This window comes from Taudactylus pleione, unplaced genomic scaffold (assembly GCF_031769625.1).
Source record: "Taudactylus pleione unplaced genomic scaffold, aTauple2 ptg000357l, whole genome shotgun sequence".
Classification (NCBI taxonomy): domain Eukaryota; kingdom Metazoa; phylum Chordata; class Amphibia; order Anura; family Myobatrachidae; genus Taudactylus; species Taudactylus pleione.
This window is the reverse complement of record NW_028284758.1, coordinates 50159-77160: the sequence shown is the minus strand read 5'-3', so window position 1 is coordinate 77160 and position 27002 is coordinate 50159. Positions and strand designations below refer to the sequence as shown.

Here is a 27002-nt window from a genome sequence, read left to right as displayed (position 1 = left end):
CCTTACTATCTGTGTATATGTGCATGCACTGGTGTGTGATACATGAGAGGACATATCCGGCGATGCCATTACTATCTGTGTATATGTGCATGCACTGGTGTGTGATACATGGGAGGACACATCCGGCGATGCCCTTACTGTCTGTGTATATGTGCATGCACTGGTGTGTGATACTTGGGAGGACACATCCGGCGATGCCCTTACTGTCTGTGTATATGTGCATGCACTGTAGTGTGATACATAGGGGGACATATCCGGCGATGCCCTTACTGTCTGTGTATATGTGCATGCCCTGGTGTGTGATACATGGGGGGACACATCCGGCGATGCCCTTACTGTCTGTGTATATGTGCATGCACTGGTGTGTGATACATGGGAGGACACATCCGGCGATGCCCTTACTATCTGTGTATATGTGCATGCACTGTAGTGTGATACATAGGGGGACATGTCCGGCGATGCCCTTACTGTCTGTGTATATGTGCATGCCCTGGTGTGTGATACATGGGGCGATGCCCTTACTGTCTGTCTATATGTGCATGCCCTGGTGTGTGATACATCCGGCGATGCCCTTACTGTCTGTGTATATGTGCATGCACTGGTGTGTGATACATGGGAGGACATATCCGGCGATGCCATTACTGTCTGTGAATATGTGCATGCACTGGTGTGTGATACATGGGAGGACACATCCGGCGATGCCCTTACTGTCTGTGTATATGTGCATGCACTGGTGTGTGATACATGGGAGGACACATCCGGCGATGCCCTTACTATCTGTGTATATGTGCATGCACTGTAGTGTGATACATAGGGGGACATATTCGGCGATGCCCTTACTGTCTGTGTATATGTGCATGCCCTGGTGTGTGATACATGGGGGGACACATCCGGCGATGCCCTTACTGTCTGTGTATATGTGCATGCACTGTAGTGTGATACATAGGGGGACATATCCGGCGATGCCCTTACTGTCTGTGTATATGTGCATGCCCTGGTGTGTGATACATGGGAGGACACATCCGGCGATACCCTTACTATCTGTGTATATGTGCATGCACTGGTGTGTGATACATGGGAGGACACATCCGGCGATGCCCTTACTATCTGTGTATATGTGCATGCACTGGTGTGTGATACATGGGAGGACACATCCGGCGATGCCCTTACTGTCTGTGTATATGTGCATGCCCTGGTGTGTGATACATCCGGCGATGCCCTTACTGTCTGTGTATATGTGCATGCACTGGTGTGTGATACATGGGAGGACATATCCGGCGATGCCATTACTATCTGTGAATATGTGCATGCACTGGTGTGTGATACATGGGAGGACACATCCGGCGATGCCCTTACTGTCTGTGTATATGTGCATGCACTGGTGTGTGATACATGGGAGGACACATCCGGCGATGCCCTTACTATCTGTGTATATGTGCATGCACTGTAGTGTGATACATAGGGGGACATATTCGGCGATGCTCTTACTGTCTGTGTATATGTGCATGCCCTGGTGTGTGATACATGGGGGGACACATCCGGCGATGCCCTTACTGTCTGTGTATATGTGCATGCACTGTAGTGTGATACATAGGGGGACATATCCGGCGATGCCCTTACTGTCTGTGTATATGTGCATGCCCTGGTGTGTGATACATGGGAGGACACATCCGGCGATGCCCTTACTATCTGTGTATATGTGCATGCACTGGTGTGTGATACATGGGAGGACACATCCGGCGATGCCCTTACTGTCTGTGTATATGTGCATGCACTGGTGTGTGATACATGGGAGGACACATCCGGCGATGCCCTTACTATCTGTGTATATGTGCATGCACTGGTGTGTGATACATGGGAGGACACATCCGGCGATGCCCTTACTGTCTGTGTATATGTGCATGCACTGGTGTGTGATATATGGGGGGGAGACATCGTTGATGCGTTTCTTGTTTGTATGTGTGCGCGGTTTGCGTTTCTCCGTGTTTGATGCATCCATCGCTGCACTTTGGAGTACCCTCAGGGACGTAGCTCGTGGCATCGGAATTGCATTATTTGCTACAATATGTTATGTTTCATTTGTTTAAATATGTTCATCAGAAGTTGTATATGAGCTGGTTTGGTGTTAAGCTGGACACACATCTAAAGATTATCTGTCCAACCATCCATCTAGCTGATTGGTTGGAATGAGAATCTGGTAATGTATGGGAGTAACTGATGATCAGCAATTTGCTCCCAAACGCCGGAAAATGGACAAAAACTGTTGTTAGAACAAATTGTTTTTGGATCAAACTTTTAACGTCTGACGTCCATTCATCTGTTTTCTGGCATTTAGGAGCAAATTGCTGATCATCAGTTACTCCCATACATTACCAGACATTCATTCCAACCAATCACCTAGTTGGATGGTTGGATGGAATTTGGTCTAGTGCACAGGTTCTCAAATTCGGTCCTCAGGACCCCAAACAGTGCATGTTTTCCAGGTCTCCACACTGAATCAAGTGTAATAATTAGCTCCACCTGTGGACCTTTGAGAATGTGTCAGTGAGTAATGATTACACCTGTGCACCTGCTGGTTGACCTGCAAAACGTGACCTGTGTGGGGTCCTGAGGACTGAGTTTGAGAACCACTGGTCTAGTGTGTGGCCAGCTTTACTGTGTCTGTGCTGGGACTGATTATAATGTACTGCACCTGTGCTCTGCTGCTGGTTATGTCTGTGCTACTGCACCTGTGCTAATTGCTAGGCTGGGGGTGTGGCTACATGTGCTGGGGGTGTGGCTACATGTGCTGGGGGTGTGGCTACATGTGCTGGGGTGGTGGCTACATGTGCTGGTGGGGTATGGATCCTGGACATGTGTCTCGTGTACTGTAGTAACATCCTGACATAGGTCCCTGTTAGGACTGAATGTTGATGCTTATATCGTGAATGCTGGGACTTGCTGAATGATACATCGCTGCGTCCTGGGCTGGTGAGTGCTGATGTTTTCTGCTGCTTTGGGTCTATTTGGGTTGTTACCCCAGAAATGTATTTGGCCTAAGTAGTTGTTAGTGTGTCCTGTACCTTACTATGTCTATCTATACTCACTAGTCTGTATAATAGAGCTCCATATACTGTGTATATATCACATGTCTCTATCTTTGGGGAGGGGTCAGTGTATTATCACCTCATTTATATAAAAGCACATGGAAAAGAACATTCTCAGCTTTTATAGAAAACAAGTTTTGGGTCCATTTATCAAAAAGGTAAGACAGGAGCTATCACCGATACCTTCCACCCCCGGTGTGGTCTCTGTCCCCATACACTAGTATGGGGACCTGAATTCATCAAGCTCCGAAATACAATACTCTCATAGTATGACTGTGGGAGCATTCACCGTCTTCATGTTCCTCCCGCACACAGCGCTCACCCCGCGCCTTCCCTATGGGCAGGGACACCAGTGCTTTGTGTATCTGTGTGAGCTCTAGGTCACACAAGTGCTCTCTGCCGGTGCCCGGTCTGTCTCTGCCGGGCCCCCCCTTCATGGGGGTTGTGTCAACCTTGAGGGCTGTGTCACACGAAGCCCCCCCCCATGAGCGCTGTGCTTTACGATAAACTTGGAATTCCCTCCAACACCTAACACAGTCCTTCTGTCCATGTCGCGGGAGATGTGACGGATCCGATTGGATTCCTCTCAGGGGGCGTCCCATTAAGAAGCCCCGAGGCTTCTTTTGGGTAACGGCGTCTGAAGGTGGCATTACCCACCGGGACGAATTCCGGTGCTTAGTACATAGAAAAAGTTATTCCAGCATGAAGCTTTCTGGATTCTTCATCTTGATGTGATTTCCGCTGAGGGGGGCTAAGTGAAGTTATACCCCCTACCTGCTTTCATTCATTTTGTACTTTTTGTGGGTTGCTCTAGTATATGTGTGTGTATATATATATATATATATATATATATATATATATATCTCTATATCTATATCCTTGTGCCTCTCCCTACTTTATACTCATCTACTTCTTATGCTGCATACACACGTAAAGATTATCTGTCCAACCATACAACTAGGTGATTGGTTGGAATGAATGTCTGGTTATGTATGGGAGTAACTGATGATCAGCAATTTGCTCCTAAATGCCAGAAAACAGAGGAAAATGACGTCAGACAAGTTTGTTAAATGTTTGATCTAAACAATTTGTTCCAACATCAGTTTTTGTCCATTTTCCGGCATTTGGGAGCAAATTGCTGATTGTCATTTGTTTTCATACGTTACCAGATTTTCATTCCAACCCATCAACTAATTGGATGGTTGGACAGAAAATCTTTACGTGTGTATGCAGCTTTAGGACTAGGACACGTAGCACTTGGTTGCTTTGCTGTGTAGGTGTTATGGCCACCAATGCACGTTATCCTTGTCCTGCACTGTATAGTACTGTAAGTCACTTATTTGGTTATGTACTATGTAAGGCGCTGTGGAACACTTGTGGCGCCATATAAATAAATGATAATAATAATATATTTAGCCTCCTTTGCGTTGTCGGTGAATGCTGAGGCTGTGCCGTATTGTTGTTACCATCGTGTGTGTAGTATTGCTCGATATTGAGATAAAATATTTCTCTGTGATTGTTTGATTCTCATGTGCTATATGTTACGGTTACACCTATTGATTGCCGGTATTGGTGGTTTTTCCGTGCATTTATAGTAACCGTGCTGACGTCACCACGGCGCGCTCTCCTGGCTCTGGATTCCGGGGGGACGCTCTCACGCTGTCTGAGGGGTATAAGGTAAGAGGTGTTGTTACATTCTTTGTGCTTCCTGAGGAGAATGAAAGAGATTGATACATTGGAGAACGTTACTTTGTGCCTCTGTCCTGCTTTGGGTTATGCTGTGAATACTGCACCTTTGGACATATATTTTTCAGTTTAGTACATCCCGCCCTTGCACTAAAATAGTGAAAATAAAATACACTGGGGGTGTTAGATTACAGGGGCCTCTTCTACCACTAAGTGTGTGGGGGTAATGTTAATGGGATCTATTGCCACTGGGGGGGGGGTCTATTGTCAATGGGGGACTATGGATATGGGAGGGAGCCAGGGGCAGAACTATGGGAGACAGCTCTGAAGGGGCACCTCCTCCATTGTCCACAACATATTCAACCCACTTAGGGCTGTAACTATGAACCTGCCCAATACGTGACACCCGTTCCCGGCACCTGAGAAGCCCCCATACACCAGTGGAGAGCTCAGTGTCAGCCCATCAGCTGCTGCCTTCATCTATCTATAGCCCGTCTACATGTGAAATGCTACATTAGTGTCAGGGGGGCACCAAATTATAACTTTCATCTGGGATGAACTTACGCCACTGGAGGGAGCCAAACCCCCCCCCCCCCCTTTAGGTGTGTGTGTGTGTGTGTATATATATATATATATATATATATATATATATTATATATAATATTTGAATATTAAATATATATTTTATACTTCATTACATTGTAGCGAAAATCAACAATTTTGAGTCAAATGTAAAAAAAATATATCTCCTTAGGTAAGTGACTATAAGTATGATGGCGTACCTACCTTGTGCCTCACACCTCCACTATCCCCTTGATAGCTGCATGTCACGTATTCACCTCATAACCATAAGACATAAATACAGCACACACACAACAGCTGGCAGGAGGAAGTATCATACCCGGGTATTGTGTACTGGGGGACCCTGTGGCATACTGTGTACTGGGGGACCCTGTGGCGTACTGGGGGACCCTGTGGCATACTGTGTACTGGGGGACCCTGTGGCATACTGTTGTACTGGGGGACCCTGCGGCATACTGTATTGTGTACTGGGGGACCCTGCGGCATACTGTATTGTGTACTGGGGGACCCTGCGGCATACTGTATTGTGTACTGGGGGACCCTGCGGCATACTGTATTGTGTACTGGGGGACCCTGCGGCATACTGTATTGTGTACTGGGGGACCCTGCGGCATACTGTATTGTGTACTGGGGGACCCTGCGGCATACTGTATTGTGTACTGGGGGACCCTGCGGCATACTGTATTGTGTACTGGGGGACCCTGCGGCATACTGTATTGTGTACTGGGGGACCCTGCGGCATACTGTATTGTGTACTGGGGGACCCTGCGGCATACTGTATTGTGTACTGGGGGACCCTGCGGCATACTGTATTGTGTACTGGGGGACCCTGCGGCATACTGTATTGTGTACTGGGGGACCCTGCGGCATACTGTATTGTGTACTGGGGGACCCTGCGGCATACTGTATTGTGTACTGGGGGACCCTGCGGCATACTGTATTGTGTACTGGGGGACCCTGCGGCATACTGTATTGTGTACTGGGGGACCCTGCGGCATACTGTATTGTGTACTGGGGGACCCTGCGGCATACTGTATTGTGTACTGGGGGACCCTGCGGCATACTGTATTGTGTACTGGGGGACCCTGCGGCATACTGTATTGTGTACTGGGGGACCCTGCGGCATACTGTATTGTGTACTGGGGGACCCTGCGGCATACTGTATTGTGTACTGGGGGACCCTGCGGCATACTGTATTGTGTACTGGGGGACCCTGCGGCATACTGTATTGTGTACTGGGGGACCCTGCGGCATACTGTATTGTGTACTGGGGGACCCTGCGGCATACTGTATTGTGTACTGGGGGACCCTGCGGCATACTGTATTGTGTACTGGGGGACCCTGCGGCATACTGTATTGTGTACTGGGGGACCCTGCGGCATACTGTATTGTGTACTGGGGGACCCTGCGGCATACTGTATTGTGTACTGGGGGACCCTGCGGCATACTGTATTGTGTACTGGGGGACCCTGCGGCATACTGTATTGTGTACTGGGGGACCCTGCGGCATACTGTATTGTGTACTGGGGGACCCTGCGGCATACTGTATTGTGTACTGGGGGACCCTGCGGCATACTGTATTGTGTACTGGGGGACCCTGCGGCATACTGTATTGTGTACTGGGGGACCCTGCGGCATACTGTATTGTGTACTGGGGGCTCAGCTCAACAGACTGTAACATAACAATAGGAATGATGGGGGCCAGATGCTGCAGATCACAATTAATTTTAACACATGAAATTAGATCACCAGCTATTTGAAGCTGGACTAAGACCTGTACTAAGGGTATGGTTTGCTTTACTTATCAGCCATAATCTAATTGTCAGCCAAGTCTGGGAGTCCAAGCTGGACTGTAGCTGCCCTGGTCATGTATTCTGCACGCCTGTGTGTGTACCCAATGTGCCATACTTACCTACTTTTGAAAAAGTATTGCAAGCAGCGGTTGAAAGAAAGACCTATGAGCGTGGCAGTAAAGTGGGCATGTACTGTAACCCGAAGGAAGACGTAATAATGCCCCTGTGTAGGTCACTGGTACGGCCTGATCTAGAATACTGTACTCAGTTCTGGAGGCCACATCTCATAGGAAGAGATGTACTAGGACACGAGGACATGTACTGACACTGGGGGACATGATAGACACTGTCACATATATCAGGGGATAAAACAAGGTACAGGAGGAGACATTCCTCATAGGAAGAGATGTACTAGGACACGAGGACATGTACTGACACTGGGGGGACATGATAGACACTGTCACATATATCAGGGGATATAACAAGGTACAGGAGGAGACATTCCTCATAGGAAGAGATACACGAGGACATGTACTGACACTGGGGGGACATGATAGACACTGTCACATATATCAGGGGATATAACAAGGTACAGGAGGAGACATTCCTCATAGGAAGAGATGTACTAGGACACGAGGACATGCACTGACACTGGGGGGACATGATAGACACTGTCACATATATCAGGGGATATAACAAGGTACAGGAGGAGATATTCCTCATAGGAAGAGATGTACGAGGACATGTACTGACACTGGGAGGACATGATAGACACTGTCACATATATCAGGGGATATAACAAGGTACAGGAGGGAGACATTCCCCATAGGAAGAGATGTACTAGGACACGAGGACATGCACTGACACTGGGGGGACATGATAGACACTGTCACATATATCAGGGGATATAACAAGGTACAGGAGGAGACATTCCTCATAGGAAGAGATGTACTAGGACACGAGGACATGCACTGACACTGGGGGGACATGATAGACACTGTCACATATATCAGGGGATATAACAAGGTACAGGAGGAGATATTCCTCATAGGAAGAGATGTACGAGGACATGTACTGACACTGGGAGGACATGATAGACACTGTCACATATATCAGGGGATATAACAAGGTACAGGAGGAGACATTCCTCATAGGAAGAGATGTACTAGGACACGAGGACATGTACTGACACTGGGGGGACATGATAGACACTGTCACATATATCAGGGGATATAACAAGGTACAGGAGGAGACATTCCCCATAGGAAGAGATACACGAGGACATGTACTGACACTGGGAGGACATGATAGACACTGTCACATATATCAGGGGATATAACAAGGTACAGGAGGAGACATTCCTCATAGGAAGAGATGTACTAGGACACGAGGACATGTACTGACACTGGGAGGACATGATAGACACTGTCACATATATCAGGGGATATAACAAGGTACAGGAGGAGACATTCCTCATAGGAAGAGATGTACTAGGACACGAGGACATGCACTGACACTGGGGGGACATGATAGACACTGTCACATATATCAGGGGATATAACAAGGTACAGGAGGAGACATTCCTCATAGTAAGAGATGTACTAGGACACGAGGACATGTACTGACACTGGGGGGACATGATAGACACTGTCACATATATCAGGGGATATAACAAGGTACAGGAGGAGATATTCCTCATAGGAAGAGATGTACTAGGACACGAGGACATGTACTGACACTGGGGGGACATGATAGACACTGTCACATATATCAGGGGATATAACAAGGTATAGGAGGAGACATTCCCCATAGGAAGAGATGTACTAGGACACGAGGACATGCACTGACACTGGGGGGACATGATAGACACTGTCACATATATCAGGGGATATAACAAGGTACAGGAGGAGATATTCCTCATAGGAAGAGATGTACGAGGACATGTACTGACACTGGGAGGACATGATAGACACTGTCACATATATCAGGGGATATAACAAGGTACAGGAGGAGACATTCCTCATAGGAAGAGATGTACGAGGACATGTACTGACACTGGGGGGACATGATAGACACTGTCACATATATCAGGGGATATAACAAGGTACAGGAGGAGACATTCCTCATAGGAAGAGATGTACTAGGACACGAGGACATGTACTGACACTGGGGGGACATGATAGACACTGTCACATATATCAGGGGATATAACAAGGTACAGGAGGAGACATTCCTCATAGGAAGAGAAGCACTAGGACACGAGGACATGCACTGACACTGGGAGGACATGATAGACACTGTCACATATATCAGGGGATATAACAAGGTACAGGAGGAGACATTCCTCATAGGAAGAGATGTACTAGGACACGAGGACATGTACTGACACTGGGGGGACATGATAGACACTGTCACATATATCAGGGGATATAACAAGGTACAGGAGGAGACATTCCCCATAGGAAGAGATGTACTAGGACACGAGGAAATGTACTGACACTGGGGGGACATGATAGACACTGTCACATATATCAGGGGATATAACAAGGTACAGGAGGAGACATTCCCCATAGGAAGAGATGTACTAGGACACGAGGAAATGTACTGACACTGGGGGGACATGATAGACACTGTCACATATATCAGGGGATATAACAAGGTATAGGAGGAGACATTCCCCATAGGAAGAGATGTACTAGGACACGAGGACATGTACTGACACTGGGGGGACATGATAGACACTGTCACATATATCAGGGGATATAACAAGGTACAGGAGGAGACATTCCTCATAGGAAGAGATGTACTAGGACACGAGGACATGTACTGACACTGGGGGGACATGATAGACACTGTCACATATATCAGGGGATATAACAAGGTACAGGAGGAGACATTCCTCATAGGAAGAGATGTACTAGGACACGAGGACATGTACTGACACTGGGGGGACATGATAGACACTGTCACATATATCAGGGGATATAACAAGGTACAGGAGGAGACATTCCTCATAGGAAGAGATGTACTAGGACACGAGGACATGCACTGACACTGGGGGGACATGATAGACACTGTCACATATATCAGGGGATATAACAAGGTACAGGAGGAGACATTCCTCATAGGAAGAGATGTACTAGGACACGAGGACATGTACTGACACTGGGGGGACATGATAGACACTGTCACATATATCAGGGGATATAACAAGGTACAGGAGGAGACATTCCTCATAGGAAGAGATGTACGAGGACACGAGGACATGTACTGACACTGGGGGGACATGATAGACACTGTCACATATATCAGGGGATATAACAAGGTACAGGAGGAGACATTCCCCATAGGAAGAGATGTACTAGGACACGAGGACATGTACTGACACTGGGGGACATGATAGACACTGTCACATGTATCAGGGGATATAACAAGGTACAGGAGGAGACATTCCCCATAGGAAGAGATGTACTAGGACACGAGGACATGTACTGACACTGGGGGGACATGATAGACACTGTCACATATATCAGGGGATATAACAAGGTACAGGAGGAGACATTCCTCATAGGAAGAGATGTACTAGGACACGAGGACATGTACTGACACTGGGGGACATGATAGACACTGTCACATATATCAGGGGATATAACAAGGTACAGGAGGAGACATTCCTCATAGGAAGAGATGTACGAGGACACGAGGACATGTACTGACACTGGGGGACATGATAGACACTGTCACATATATCAGGGGATATAACAAGGTACAGGAGGAGACATTCCCCATAGGAAGAGATGTACTAGGACACGAGGACAGGTACTGACACTGGGGGGACATGATAGACACTGTCACATATATCAGGGGATATAACAAGGTACAGAGGGAAAGGGTAATGGATTAGGGGAATTGCCCCCATGCGAGGTGTTAGAGGCTAAGGCTGGGTACATTCGGTGGATCAGACGACTTATTGTCCCCAACAGGCAGTGTGTACCCACTATGTCACTGATGATGAGCGGTCCTGCGCGTCGTCAGCGTCCTCACGCGTCGGACGATCTCATTAGCAGGGACAATGCTGCCGAAAGCAACATGGCCCCTGCCGTCATTCCCGGCATCGGGAAGTGTGTATGCACTTGCCGATGCTGGTACCCGCCATGGACGTCATCGACTGGCACATATGGTTTCTTGTGTACCCAGCTTAGGGCAGTAAAGCAATGTACCCGTGCCTGGGATAGGCATAAGAACATCCTTACATAGAACTAAGGATCACATGGGATTGGGATGAGGTTATCAAAGGGTAAATAAGGGGCCGAGTGGTTCTTATCTTCTGTCACATTCTATGTATGAGTTATGTGCCTCAGAGGAGGTGTGAGCCACCACAGTGCTCAGATAAGTGTACCGTACATTTCCATGGTTTATTCTGTACAAATAATTGTCTTTTTGTCAAATTGCTGAATTTATCCAGGTACCTGTCAGTGTTTCGTGTGTGATGTGCGCTGGACTGTGTGTGATGTGCCGTGTACTATGTACGGTGTGTGATGTGCGGTGTGTGTGTGTGATGTAGTATGTACGGTGTGTAATGTGCGTTGTATTCCTATATCCTGCGCTGACAGATTGTCCATGAGGAGCTGCAGTGGTTCTGAGTGTGGAAATATTAACATTCCACTTATATTTAGCGTAGTATAAAGTTGTTTTTTTTGTCCCATGAGGTCTTGAAACGTTGATTACTTTTGGAATAAATCACTATTTGCTGTTTGACGTCCTCTGACTGCCGCCTGATCCCTTCAACAGAGGGGATCCCTGTATTGTATATTTCCTATGGATGGCACCCCGGCATCAATGTATTTATCACGAGTGCCCCTCTACAAGATAGATAGATAGATACGGTATCATATCAGATTAAAACCTTAGAAGAGCAGAGCTCTAGCCCAGCTTGGTTATCGTATAGTAATTCCCAGGAGGAAGTATCGGCTGATTACTACTGATACGGTTATTAATTATTACATCATTACCAGATAACAATACCAGTTACAGATATATAAATACCTGAGAGCTGATGGACACCACAGATAAGCGCTGGAACACGATGAACAATGTAAGTGACGTTTGTGGTGATCTCTGGGTGACACATTGTAACTGAGGAATGTGACCGCACACAGCAACATTCTGTACTATGCCCAGGCTCCCCTTTCAGTACGCAGCCTCTGTTACATCCGGCCTCTGTACTGTATGCAGCCTCTGTTACATCCGGCCTCTGTACTGTACGCAGCCTCTGTTACATCCGGCCTCTGTACTGTACGCAGCCTCTGTTACATCCGGCCTCTGTACTGTACGCAGCCTCTGTTACATCCGGCCTCTGTTACATCCGGCCTCTGTTACATCCGGCCTCTGTACTGTACGCGGCCTCTGTACTGTACGCGGCCTCTGTTACATGCGGCCTCTGTACTGTACGCGGCCTCTGTACTGTACGCGGCCCCTGTTACATCCTGCCTCTGTACTGTACGCAGCCTCTGTTACATCCGGCCTCTGTACCGTACGCAGCTTCTGTTACATCCGGCCTCTGTTACATCCGGCCTCTGTTACATCCGGCCTCTGTTACATCCGGCCTCTGTTACATCCGGCCTCTGTTACATCCGGCCTCTGTACTGTACGCAGCCTCTGTTACATCCAGCCTCTGTTACATCCGGCCTCTGTACTGTACGCGGCCTCTGTTACATCCGGCCTCTGTTACATCCGGCCTCTGTACTGTACGCGGCCTCTGTTACATCCGGCCTCTGTACTGTACGCGGCCCCTGTTACATCCGGCCTCTGTACTGTACGCGGCCCCTGTTACATCCGGCCTCTGTACTGTACGCGGCCTCTGTTACATCCGGCCTCTGTACTGTACGCAGCTTCTGTTACATCCGGCCTCTGTTACATCCGGCCTCTGTTACATCCGGCCTCTGTTACATCCGGCCTCTGTACTGTACGCGGCCTCTGTTACATCCGGCCTCTGTACTGTACGCGGCCTCTGTTACATCCGGCCTCTGTACTGTACGCGGCCTCTGTTACATCCGGCCTCTGTACTGTACGCGGCCTCTGTTACATCCGGCCTCTGTACTGTACGCGGCCTCTGTTACATCCGGCCTCTGTACTGTACGCGGCCTCTGTTACATCCGGCCTCTGTACTGTACGCGGCCTCTGTTACATCCGGCCTCTGTTACATGCGGCCTCTGTTACATCCGGCCTCTGTACTGTACGCGGCCTCTGTTACATGCGGCCTCTGTTACATGCGGCCTCTGTTACATGCGGCCTCTGTTACATGCGGCCTCTGTTACATGCGGCCTCTGTACTGTACGCGGCCTCTGTTACATGCGGCCTCTGTTACATCCGGCCTCTGTACTGTACGCGGCCTCTGTTACATCCAGTCTCTGTACTGTACGCGGCCTCTGTTACATCCGGCCTCTGTACTGTACGCGGCCTCTGTTACATGCGGCCTCTGTTACATCCGGCCTCTGTACTGTACGCGGCCTCTGTTACATGCGGCCTCTGTTACATCCGGCCTCTGTACTGTACGCGGCCTCTGTTACATGCGGCCTCTGTTACATGCGGCCTCTGTACTGTACGCGGCCTCTGTTACATGCGGCCTCTGTTACATGCGGCCTCTGTTACATCCGGCCTCTGTACTGTACGCGGCCTCTGTTACATGCGGCCTCTGTTACATCCGGCCTCTGTTACATCCGGCCTCTGTTACATCCGGCCTCTGTACTGTATGCAGCCTCTGTTACATCCGGCCTCTGTTACATCCGGCCTCTTTATGCACAGCGCCCATGTCTGAGGAAGGTACGGGGAAGATTCTGCGCTGGCTGTACCTGCGACGTGTAGCCCATGAGGTGCCATTATCTGCAGATGGCGTTGGCTGTGAGGGACTATTGGGTGGAGAGATTACAGCAGGTATTGGAGGGATTTGCTGTGGTCCCTCTGTCATACGTCTGGGGGAAACAATATTTGCTATTAACCCCTGAAAACACCCAATTAGGCTGCAAATATACAATGATAGATGGTGGGTATAGCCTGAGCCCCTTCCCCAGTGTCATCCTGATGTGCCCTGAGTGACTGTCCCGGTAGAAGTCCTACTCTCTCTGCCTTAGCCGGTGACACTGAGCGATGTCCCGGTGTTATCCCGATGTGCCCTGAGTGACTGTCCCGGTAGAAGTCCTACTCTCTCTGCCTTAGCCGGTGACACTGAGCGATGTCCCGGTGTTATCCCGATGTGCCCTGAGTGACTGTCCCGGTAGAAGTCCTACTCTCTCTGCCTTAGCCGGTGACACTGAGCGATGTCCCGGTGTTATCCCGATGTGCCCTGAGTGACTGTCCCGGTAGAAGTCCTACTCTCTCTGCCTTAGCCGGTGACACTGAGCGATGTCCCGGTGTTATCCCGATGTGCCCAGAGTGACTGTCCCGGTAGAAGTCCTACTCTCTGTGCCTTAGCCGGTGACACTGAGCGATGTCCTGGTTTTTTTGCCATCTGAGCTTCATGTAACAGATAATAGATATAAGTGCACTCTGTAACCATGCTGAGCCTAATAATAATAATAATAATAATAATAATACATAGCATCAGAGGTTTAGCATAATCATGGCCGTAATTATGGGCCTGCCCACCGCGTCCAGGAGACCTCTATCAGACAGGTCCCTAACACTCCTATGGTACAAATACAGGGCACGGGACCCCCCAGGCAAACCCAGCAGCCGCCTTTCATGTAACAGATTAGGGGTAATGTGTAGCCATTTAGAAGGTTAGAGGGCCGCCCAGTGCGGCCTCGGTAGTGTAAGGTTACCTATAACTGGTCTCTAAAGGGTTTGGCAAAAGCCGCCTTCTTCACCAATGCCCCATTGTCAAATCGGGTGCGGTTAATACCTGGTACTAGTCACCTTAACAGGTGAATTACAGAAGTAAGTGGTGGCCTAGACCACTCACATGCGGACTCCTCCATCACATCCATCTCCCCAATCTCCTCCATCATTGCTGCTGTATTATAGTGTCATGGTCAGGAGCAGAGGGAATCCCTATTCCTGCATGCCATGTTTTTTTGTTTCACCTCTTTGACCTGGGGGCTGTAATACCTCCTAGGGCCCTTCCAGTGACCAGAAACCTTGCTGTCCTGCACAATTGTTATATCACGCCAACACTGTCACCCGGGTAGGAGCATAAATCTGACGCTGCCTTTCCTATGCGATGCACTCCAGAGGTTACACTACCTATCACATCTTGTATGCGGTCTACAAACTGCTCCAGGTAGGTTTGGTCTCTGTCTGTTGGTCTTATACCTATACCGACGCTCCTCTTGGCTGTCTCCCATTCTGCAGTTCTGAAGGGTTGAAGCTTGTAGGAGATCCAGGTACCTTCTGTGCCACAAACACGTCTGTCCTGATAGCCAGGTGTCACCCCCGTGACTTCCTGCCCGTGAGTCTGACACCACTCAAATCCCCCAGCTAAAGCTGTTCACAACAGGTCTGTACGATCTAAGTCCAGGCCAACCGGGAATGTGCCATTGATAGACACGCTGTGTAATATACCCCCCTCCTCATCCCCTATTAAAGACACATTTTCAAATTCTTAGATATGAATGAAGGAAGTAAAATGCGCTGTTTAGGGTTACCCTGACTTAGCTCTGCAGCTATGCTAAACTGTAATAAGTACATGGGAATAATTTAGTTATTTTACAATACAATTGTCATCCACTTACACTTTCTGTAGAAACAGGAAACTTGAATTACTGTGTGCGCTGTGCAACGCGTTTCGGAGAGTGTACCTTCATACTTGTGTAGGACAGCCCTGTGCGATCATAACCTGCAGTGGTTCCCAAACGCTGTGCCTCGGGACACTTCCAGGGGTGCCTCAGGTTGGTGGTCTAGCACAAAATAAACTTATTTATGGTCAATGTAATGTAAATATGTGGACTCTAGGGCAGTGGTCGGGGAACAGGGGTAAATTACCCCACATGGGGTAAAAATGAAATTCCTGGGGGTAATGGACGGACAGCCGGGCATGCATATGAATCCATATATTATATAGGATGATTCATATACATGCCTGGCTGTGCAGCAGGGAGGCTCTAAGCTGGACGCCCGCTGAGATGTTATTCCCAGTGGGCACCCGGCTCCTCCCCTGCAGCGCCGCATTAGCCGGAGGCTGGAGTTCTCTTCTGACCTCCTCATCACCAGTATCCCAGCTCCAGTCCATGTCCTCAGTATGAGACACTAGACAGATCAGTGCTGTATCTAGTGATGAAGATACAATATATACTACAGTCACCTGATCACCAGTATCCCAGCTCCAGTCCATGTCCTCAGTATGAGACACTAGACAGATCAGTGCAAGATCCTATATATACTACAGTCACCTCATCACCAGTATCCCAGCTCCAGTCCATGTCCTCAGTATGAGACACTAGACAGATCAGTGCTGTACCTAGTGATGAAGCTCCTATATATACTACAGTCACCTCATCACCTGTATCCCAGCTCCAGTCCATGTCCTCAGTATGAGACACTAGACAGATCAGTGCTGTATCTAGTGATGAAGATCCTATATATATACTACAGTCACCTCATCACCAGTATCCCAGCTCCAGTCCATGTCCTCAGTATGAGACACTAGACAGATCAGTGCAAGATCCTATATATACTACAGTCACCTCATCACCAGTATCCCAGCTCCAGTCCATGTCCTCAGTATGAGACACTAGACAGATCAGTGCTGTACCTAGTGATGAAGCTCCTATATATACTACAGTCACCTCATCACCTGTATCCCAGCTCCAGTCCATGTCCTCAGTATGAGACACTAGACAGATCAGTGCTGTATCTAGTGATGAAGATCCTATATATACTACAGTCACCTCATCACCAGTATCCCAGCTCCAGTCCATGTCCTCAGTATGAGACACTAGACAGATCAGTGCTGTATCTAGTGATGAAGATCCTATATATTACAGTCACCTCATCACCAGTATCCCAGCTCCAGTCCATGTCCTCAGTATGAGACACTAGACAGATCAGTGCTGTACCTCGTGATGAAGATCCTATATATACTAGTCACCTCATCACCAGTATCCCAGCTCCAGTCCATGTCCTCAGTATGAGACACTAGACAGATCAGTGCTGTACCTAGTGATGAAGATCCAATATACCACAGTCACCTCATCACCAGTATCCCAGCTCCAGTCCATGTCCTCAGTATGAGACACTAGACAGATCAGTGCTGTACCTAGTGATGAAGATCCAATATACTACAGTCACCTCATCACCAGTATCCCAGCTCCAGTCCATGTCCTCAGTATGAGACACTAGACAGATCAGTGCTGTATCTAGTGATGAAGCTCCTATATATACTACAGTCACCTCATCACCAGTATCCCAGCTCCAGTCCATGTCCTCAGTATGAGACACTAGACAGATCAGTGCTGTATCTAGTGATGAAGATCCTATATACTACAGTCACCTCATCACCAGTATCCCAGCTCCAGTCCATGTCCTCAGTATGAGACACTAGACAGATCAGTGCTGTATCTAGTGATGAAGCTCCTATATATACTACAGTCACCTCATCACCAGTATCCCAGCTCCAGTCCATGTCCTCAGTATGAGACACTAGACAGATCAGTGCTGTACCTAGTGATGAAGCTCCTATATATACTACAGTCACCTCATCACCAGTATCCCAGCTCCAGTCCATGTCCTCAGTATGAGACACTAGACAGATCAGTGCTGTATCTAGTGATGAAGATCCTATATACTACAGTCACCTCATCACCAGTATCCCAGCTCCAGTCCATGTCCTCAGTATGAGACACTAGACAGATCAGTGCTGTATCTAGTGATGAAGCTCCTATATATACTACAGTCACCTCATCACCTGTATCCCAGCTCCAGTCCATGTCCTCAGTATGAGACAGTAGACAGATCAGTGCTGTACCTAGTGATGAAGATCCTATATATACTACAGTCACCTCATCACCAGTATCCCAGCTCCAGTCCATGTCCTCAGTAGGAGACACTAGACAGATCAGTGCTGTACCTAGTGATGAAGATCCTATATATACTACAGTCACCTCATCACCAGTATCCCAGCTCCAGTCCATGTCCTCAGTATGAGACACTAGACAGATCAGTGCAAGATCCTATATATACTACAGTCACCTCATCACCAGTATCCCAGCTCCAGTCCATGTCCTCAGTATGAGACACTAGACAGATCAGTGCTGTATCTAGTGATGAAGCTCCTATATATACTACAGTCACCTCATCACCAGTATCCCAGCTCCAGTCCATGTCCTCAGTATGAGACACTAGACAGATCAGTGCTGTATCTAGTGATGAAGATCCTATATATACTACAGTCACCTCATCACCAGTATCCCAGCTCCAGTCCATGTCCTCAGTATGAGACACTAGACAGATCAGTGCTGTACCTAGTGATGAAGATCCTATATATACTACAGTCACCTCATCACCAGTATCCCAGCTCCAGTCCATGTCCTCAGTATGAGACACTACACAGATCAGTGCAAGATCCTATATATACTACAGTCACCTCATCACCAGTATCCCAGCTCCAGTCCATGTCCTCAGTATGAGACACTAGACAGATCAGTGCTGTATCTAGTGATGAAGCTCCTATATATACTACAGTCACCTCATCACCAGTATCCCAGCTCCAGTCCATGTCCTCAGTATGAGACACTAGACAGATCAGTGCTGGTACCTAGTGATAAAGCTCCTATATATACTACAGTCACCTCATCACCAGTATCCCAGCTCCAGTCCATGTCCTCAGTATGAGACACTAGACAGATCAGTGCAAGATCCTATATATACTACAGTCACCTCATCACCAGTATCCCAGCTCCCGTCCATGTCCTCAGTATGAGTTACTAGACAGATCAGTGCTGTATCTAGTGATGAAGCTCCTATATATACTACAGTCACCTCATCACCAGTATCCCAGCTCCAGTCCATGTCCTCCGTATGAGACACTAGACAGATCAGTGCTGTATCTAGTGATGAAGATCCTATATATACTACAGTCACCTCATCACCAGTATCCCAGCTCCAGTCCATGTCCTCAGTATGAGACACTAGACAGATCAGTGCTGTATCTAGTGATGAAGCTCCTATATATACTACAGTCACCTCATCACCAGTATCCCAGCTCCAGTCCATGTCCTCCGTATGAGACACTAGACAGATCAGTGCTGTATCTAGTGATGAAGATCCTATATATACTACAGTCACCTCATCACCAGTATCCCAGCTCCAGTCCATGTCCTCAGTATGAGACACTAGACAGATCAGTGCTGTACCTAGTGATGAAGATCCTATATATACTACAGTCACCTCATCACCTGTATCCCAGCTCCAGTCCATGTCCTCCGTATGAGACACTAGACAGATCAGTGCTGTATCTAGTGATGAAGCTCCTATATATACTACAGTCACCTCATCACCAGTATCCCAGCTCCAGTCCATGTCCTCAGTATGAGACACTAGACAGATCAGTGCTGGTACCTAGTGATGAAGCTCCTATATATACTACAGTCACCTCATCACCAGTATCCCAGCTCCAGTCCATGTCCTCAGTATGAGACACTAGACAGATCAGTGCAAGATCCTATATATACTACAGTCACCTCATCACCAGTATCCCAGCTCCAGTCCATGTCCTCAGTATGAGACACTAGACAGATCAGTGCTGTACCTAGTGATGAAGATCCTATATATACTACAGTCACCTCATCACCTGTATCCCAGCTCCCGTCCATGTCCTCAGTATGAGTTACTAGACAGATCAGTGCTGTATCTAGTGATGAAGCTCCTATATATACTACAGTCACCTCATCACCAGTATCCCAGCTCCAGTCCATGTCCTCCGTATGAGACACTAGACAGATCAGTGCTGTATCTAGTGATGAAGATCCTATATATACTACAGTCACCTCATCACCAGTATCCCAGCTCCAGTCCATGTCCTCAGTATGAGACACTAGACAGATCAGTGCTGTATCTAGTGATGAAGCTCCTATATATACTACAGTCACCTCATCACCAGTATCCCAGCTCCAGTCCATGTCCTCCGTATGAGACACTAGACAGATCAGTGCTGTATCTAGTGATGAAGATCCTATATATACTACAGTCACCTCATCACCAGTATCCCAGCTCCAGTCCATGTCCTCAGTATGAGACACTAGACAGATCAGTGCTGTACCTAGTGATGAAGATCCTATATATACTACAGTCACCTCATCACCTGTATCCCAGCTCCAGTCCATGTCCTCCGTATGAGACACTAGACAGATCAGTGCTGTATCTAGTGATGAAGCTCCTATATATACTACAGTCACCTCATCACCAGTATCCCAGCTCCAGTCCATGTCCTCAGTATGAGACACTAGACAGATCAGTGCTGGTACCTAGTGATGAAGCTCCTATATATACTACAGTCACCTCATCACCAGTATCCCAGCTCCAGTCCATGTCCTCAGTATGAGACACTAGACAGATCAGTGCAAGATCCTATATATACTACAGTCACCTCATCACCAGTATCCCAGCTCCAGTCCATGTCCTCAGTATGAGACACTAGACAGATCAGTGCTGTACCTAGTGATGAAGATCCTATATATACTACAGTCACCTCATCACCAGTATCCCAGCTCCAGTCCATGTCCTCAGTATGAGACACTAGACAGATCAGTGCTGGTACCTAGTGATGAAGATCCTATATATACTACAGTCACCTCATCACCAGTATCCCAGCTCCAGTCCATGTCCTCAGTATGAGACACTAGACAGATCGGGGCATTGATGTCCCCATAGGCGCTGATTATTTTGGGCCACTTAAGAAAGAAATATACAACCTTATTGGGTGAATAAAACAATAAGTGAACATCACAATATATTAATAGACAGATGGGACTGAATGAATACATCCAGGATAGGAATGATACATTTCTGGCTGAGGGGCCTATTCATTAAACATTAAAATTCTCTGGAGATAATTAGCTTTAGAACTCGCATGGAGTTCTAGCTAATTATAGGTGGAATTCATCATTCCTCCTCTCCATCAGTATCTATTCCGGTACCTGTCATTTTTGCGATGACAGCTTTTCGGGAAATAGATACTTTTCCTGCCTACACTACCTTATCGCAACTGGAAACAGCGCTGCGCATACGCTGTTACATCTGTAATACCAGCGCATGCGCAGCACTGCCTACAGATGCGTTAAGTTTCGTAATTTGATGAATACCATCATTTCCACATCCCCATACTAATGTACTAATGTACCCATACTAATGTACTAATGTATGGGGAGTGTGGAAATTAACGCAGGGGAACTTAGCAAGGAGATATCTGTGATGTCTCCTGTGCTTAGTGGCTACATGAATACCAAAATAACGTTATTTTAGTGTTGATGAATAGGCCCCTGAGAGAGTGATGATAATCACCTGTATACACTATGACCCTGTAACAAATGTACTGAGCATGAAATAACAGATATATATTTGGGGACACACAGGGGACAGACTACGTTATATTTATGAATAATGACAGCACACAGTTAAGTTTTTATTATCTCTTCACATAATTTTCTCTATCACTTTATCTCTATATAATTATATTATATTTAGCTTAAGTGACCTTATTTAAGGACATACGGTTCTCATTTTATTCAATACTATATATAGAGTAGAGCATCAGTACTCATGTCACTATATATATATATATATATATATATATATATATATATATATATATATATATAAAAATATGGAGTTTTTAATCGTAGGGGGCCCAAAAGGAGGCTGCACACAGGCCCTCTCCTTTCTTAAAATGCTTCTGGGTACAGAGGAAATCCCCGGTGGGCCCCACTCATATCTACTAGATGGTCTGTTACCTGGTGGAGCAGGACCACTGATCAGCATGGGGGCTTAGTTCCCTTCTATAGAAACTACTCCAAGATTTGCCTAATAGTTAACCAAGCCACCACACCCCCCTCAGGTGGAAGACCACTCCCCTTAAACATGGGCCCCTACCACTGCATTTCCCCAGTGGACCCTTCATGTTCCAGTACGATACTGTGTGTAGCTCCCTTTCCTGTCTGCTGTCAGTAGGTTCCCCAGGGTAAGGATGCCATTGGTAGATTATCCATCGATGGTACTATTTGTTGTTGGCCTTGATGGTATGATACCATCGGCTGAGAGCCATTAATGTTTACATACACCGAAGGTCATCCCTGCTCTATTACTTGCTGGGCAGTGGGCCAATCAGGAAGTGGGGGAGGGGCTTCATGAGGTGTTTCTGGGTGGAGCCAGGCTCTGTGTGCTGGGACAGATGGAGGAAAAAAAAAAGACCTTTGTTTGGCTATGTGCCATAGATGGCGAGGAACCACTTGCCATCAACCATCCGTGGTCAATGGCCATCCCTACCCCAGGGGAGTACCTGCCTTTAAAATTATTTAGCAACGGTCATGGTAAGACTGCAGTCATGTTATATCTATCATAGGTTATGTGTATGTATGTACAGTGCATCCGGAAAGTATTCACAGCGCTTCAATATTTCCACATTTTGTTATGTTACAGCCTTATTCCAAAATGGAATAAATTCATTTTTGTCCCCCAAATTCTACACACAATACCCCATAATGACAACGTGTAAAAAAGTTTTTTTTAGTTTTTTTTTTAAACAAATTTTATTGAAGTACAGTGAAACATTTTTCAACAATGAGTCACAATCGCTGAAATATCTTCAATACAATTTCAAAGAAACATTGTCACAACATAACAATAGATCTCGATTACAATGTATTACATTGTCACAACATAACAATAGATCTCGATTACAATGTATTACATTGTCACAACATAACAATAGATCTCGATTACAATGTATTACATTGTCACAACATAACAATAGATCTCGATTACAATGTATTACATTGTCACAACATAACAATAGATCTCGATTACAATGTATTACATTGTCACAACATAACAATAGATCTCGATTACAATGTATTACATTGTCACAACATAACAATAGATCTCGATTACAATGTATTACATTGTCACAACATAACAATAGATCTCGATTACAATGTATTACATTGTCTTACAACATAACAATAGATCTCGATTACAATGTATTACATTGTCTTACAACATAACAATAGATCTCGATTACAATGTATTACATTGTCACAACATAACAATAGATCTCGATTACAATGTATTACATTGTCACAACATAACAATAGATCTCGATTACAATGTATTACATTGTCACAACATAACAATAGATCTCGATTACAATGTATTACATTGTCTTACAATATAACAATAGATCTCGATTACAATGTATTACATTGTCTTACAATATAACAATAGATCTCGATTACAATGTATTACATTGTCACAACATAACAATAGATCTCGATTACAATGTATTACATTGTCTTACAACATAACAATAGATCTCGATTACAATGTATTACATTGTCACAACATAACAATAGATCTCGATTACAATGTATTACATTGTCTTACAACATAACAATAGATCTCGATTACAATGTATTACATTGTCTTACAACATAACAATAGATCTCGATTACAATGTATTACATTGTCTTACAACATAACAATAGATCTCGATTACAATGTATTACATTGTCACAACATAACAATAGATCTCGATTACAATGTATTACATTGTCTTACAATATAACAATAGATCTCGATTACAATGTATTACATTGTCTTACAATATAACAATAGATCTCGATTACAATGTATTACATTGTCACAACATAACAATAGATCTCGATTACAATGTATTACATTGTCTTACAATAAAACACATTATCAGTGAATTGTGAAATCAATACTTGTATAGTCATAACTATTAATAATAAAAATAATAGTAATCATGGCCGCGATTCCATAGACCAAATTAAAATATCGACACGGAACCCCAGGTGTAAGACCCACAATTACCCCATTAGTTAATCTAATGAAATTGGTTGGTCCTGCGCTGCAAGTCTGGTTAAATACCATATTGAATTTTTAAGGCTATGGTGGACTTGTGGTCTTACTGCTAATGGCAGGGTGTTTACACAGGACTCTCATATCCCTGAGCAAAAGTATTTCTATCCAATCCATCCTAAATAGAAAAACGTAAGTTTGAGAAATAAAGGTATTAGAGGGGGATCTACAGCAATCCACCCGTGTAAGATAGTCTTCCACCAAGCGCTAGAAAAAGTTTCTTCCCCCGCTTTTGTAATTCTTCGATCTGGATCAATAATCCCTAATATTGCCCATTCCGGGGTGAACGGTACATAATTAATTAGTTTCGCCTCAGAGTATCTTCGGTCAAGATGCCAAAAATATTGAGCAATTGGGCATGCCCATAAACAATGATGGGTATCGGCTACGTCTTGATGACATTTTGGGCATGCAGTAGTAGCTGAAGTTCCCTTGCGGAAACGTTGAATTGGAGATAGATAAGTATTATGGAAGGTATTTAGGAAGAGCTCTGTGTATGTGCTTGCCGTCAAAGTATTCCTGGAAAACCAAAGGGCCTTGTCAGGTTGTTCCATACTCAAAGTAGGGAATTGTATGAGCCATCCTGCCATACCCCCTGAAATCGTGGAGTGATCTATAAGCGCTCTTAGAGTATAATGTATCGATATGGCTTTGAGCAAGTGCTGGCCGGTTCAGTAGCTGATCCAAATTATTCTCCCAATCCGAGAAATAACCCAATAAATGTGATAATGTAAAAATGTTCTGGTAGAAAAGCCAAAGGGTCGGGGCTTACCACTGCATATGTTGTTGAAATGTCAGAATCAGAGAGGATACTGTACGTTTATCATTCCGGGAAAGCAAAGACTCAACATTGACCTATTCCCGCCAACCTCCACCAAGTAAAAGGGTGAGCAGCCATGCCGTCCAAGAAATTAGGGTTTCCTATGAAAGGTAGATATAGGGAATGAAAGGTAGATATAGGGAATGAAAGGGAGATATAGGGAATGCCTTATAATATGCCAGATTTTCCTGGTTGTACAGAGAGGCGGGTTCGAACTCTGTGTATCAGGAATTTCCTGGTCATGTTGGTGGAGAAAACAAATTGAAACAATATTATCTAAAAATTCTTGGTCTAATAGTGTATCAGTACTATAAACGGAAGTTTTATGGAGCCAATCCCTTAAGTGTCTCGAGCGCTGCGTGATTATGCGTTTCAGTGTTTGGGAAATGAATACCTCCATTGCTTTTGGGTTGGTTCAGTTTCCTCCATAGCAATTTGGCTTCGGACCCCTTTCCAAATAAACTTCTGAAACAGAGCATTAATCTCTTGTACGTCTATTTTTGTTACTAACCATGGAAGAGATTGGAGTGGGTACAGCAATCGTGGTATGGCAACCATTTTTAATAAATTGGCCCTCCCCAAAAAAGAAAGTGGCAACCGTTCCCATTCTTTAATATTTCTATTCAATACTTGTATAGCTCGGTTGACGTTAAGACTGTATAGGTTAGCGTGATGTCGAGGTAAAACGATTCCTGGATATGGAATTTGGGACGTGGCCCATTGAAAAGAAAATCTGTTTGCCCAAGGGGGCCGTATTTGTCTATTATAGAGTAACATTGCTGACGATTTGTCCATATTTATACTAAAGCCCGAAATGGAGCCAAATAGATCAATTTGGTCAAGAATTTGGGGGAGAGAGTGTTCAGGGTCATGAATATATAAAGGAATGTCAGCAGCAAAAGCTGGTATATTTTAATTTCCTTACGGCCAATCTGAATACCTTTTATAAAGGTTGCCCAATTTTGAAGAGTTCTCGGCAAAGGATCCAAGGCTAAGTTGAAGAAAAGAGGAGATAATGGGCACCCCTGACGGGTCCCTCTCCCCAAAGTAAACCGTGGACCTATTGTGCCATTGTGGAAGATCGCTGTAGAAATATTTGATGAAATTAATAAAGGCCGGGTCAAATCCCCGTAGTTCCAAAACCCTGAATAAATGTGGCCAAATCCCCGTAGCGAATGCCTTATTGCCATCCAGACTTAGCAGCATATTTCGTCTCGCAGGGGAGATGTTAGAAAGATCGCAGCTAGTGCACTGCGAATAGTTTTGTTGGCGCGACGGCCTAGAACAAAACCTGACGGATGTTCAGATAAAATTAAAGGTAAAAAGTTTTGACGGCATCTGGCCGTAATTTTGGCCAAAAGTTTGAAATCTGTATTTAATAAACTGATTGGCCTATAGGAAGTTACTAATCCAGGGTCCCTTTCGGGTTTAGGTATTAGTGTCATAAATGCCTCATTAAAAGAAGTGTATTGAGAACCTTTAGTATATATCTCCCTATATAATTCCAGTAATACAGGAGCTATATGGGGTTATAAAATACGGTAATAATCACCTGATGTACCCCGGTTCCCCCACCACTGGTCTGTCTGAAATTCCTGGGGGTAATGGACAGGCAGCCGGGCATGTATATGAATTATTGCATGCCCGGCTGTCCATCCATTACCCCCAGGAATGAAGGTCACTGGTGCACCTGCTGCACCCGATGTCAGTGACCTCCATCCCGGCACCGCAGGGAGGCTCTAAGCCGGACGCTCGCTGAGATGTTATTACCAGCGGGCGCCTGGCCAGGGCTGGTGCAAGGCTTCTAGGTGCCCGAGGCAAAGCGTCAAATTGCTGCCCCCAATTTCCACAAAACCACATACATGTTTACCTAAGTTAATGTTTGGTATGTACATACTGTATGTAAAAGGTATTTTATACACCTTGTTCCAGAACCAAAGCACCCAA

At 45.9% G+C, this 27002-nt stretch overlaps 1 protein-coding gene across 1 annotated transcript in view; it reads left to right on the top strand.

Annotated features, from left to right (window-relative positions):
- The first annotated feature begins 2903 nt into the window (after positions 1-2903).
- The window catches only part of LOC148508559 (uncharacterized), a 65438-nt gene continuing 41339 nt past the window's right edge, over positions 2904-27002 (top strand). Inside the window, exons 1-2 of the mRNA XM_088444361.1 lie at positions 2904-2970; positions 4682-4763. Coding sequence (XP_088300487.1) covers positions 2945-2970; positions 4682-4763 — 108 coding nt within the window. The 5' untranslated portion in view covers positions 2904-2944. The remainder of the gene's footprint in view (positions 2971-4681; positions 4764-27002) is intronic.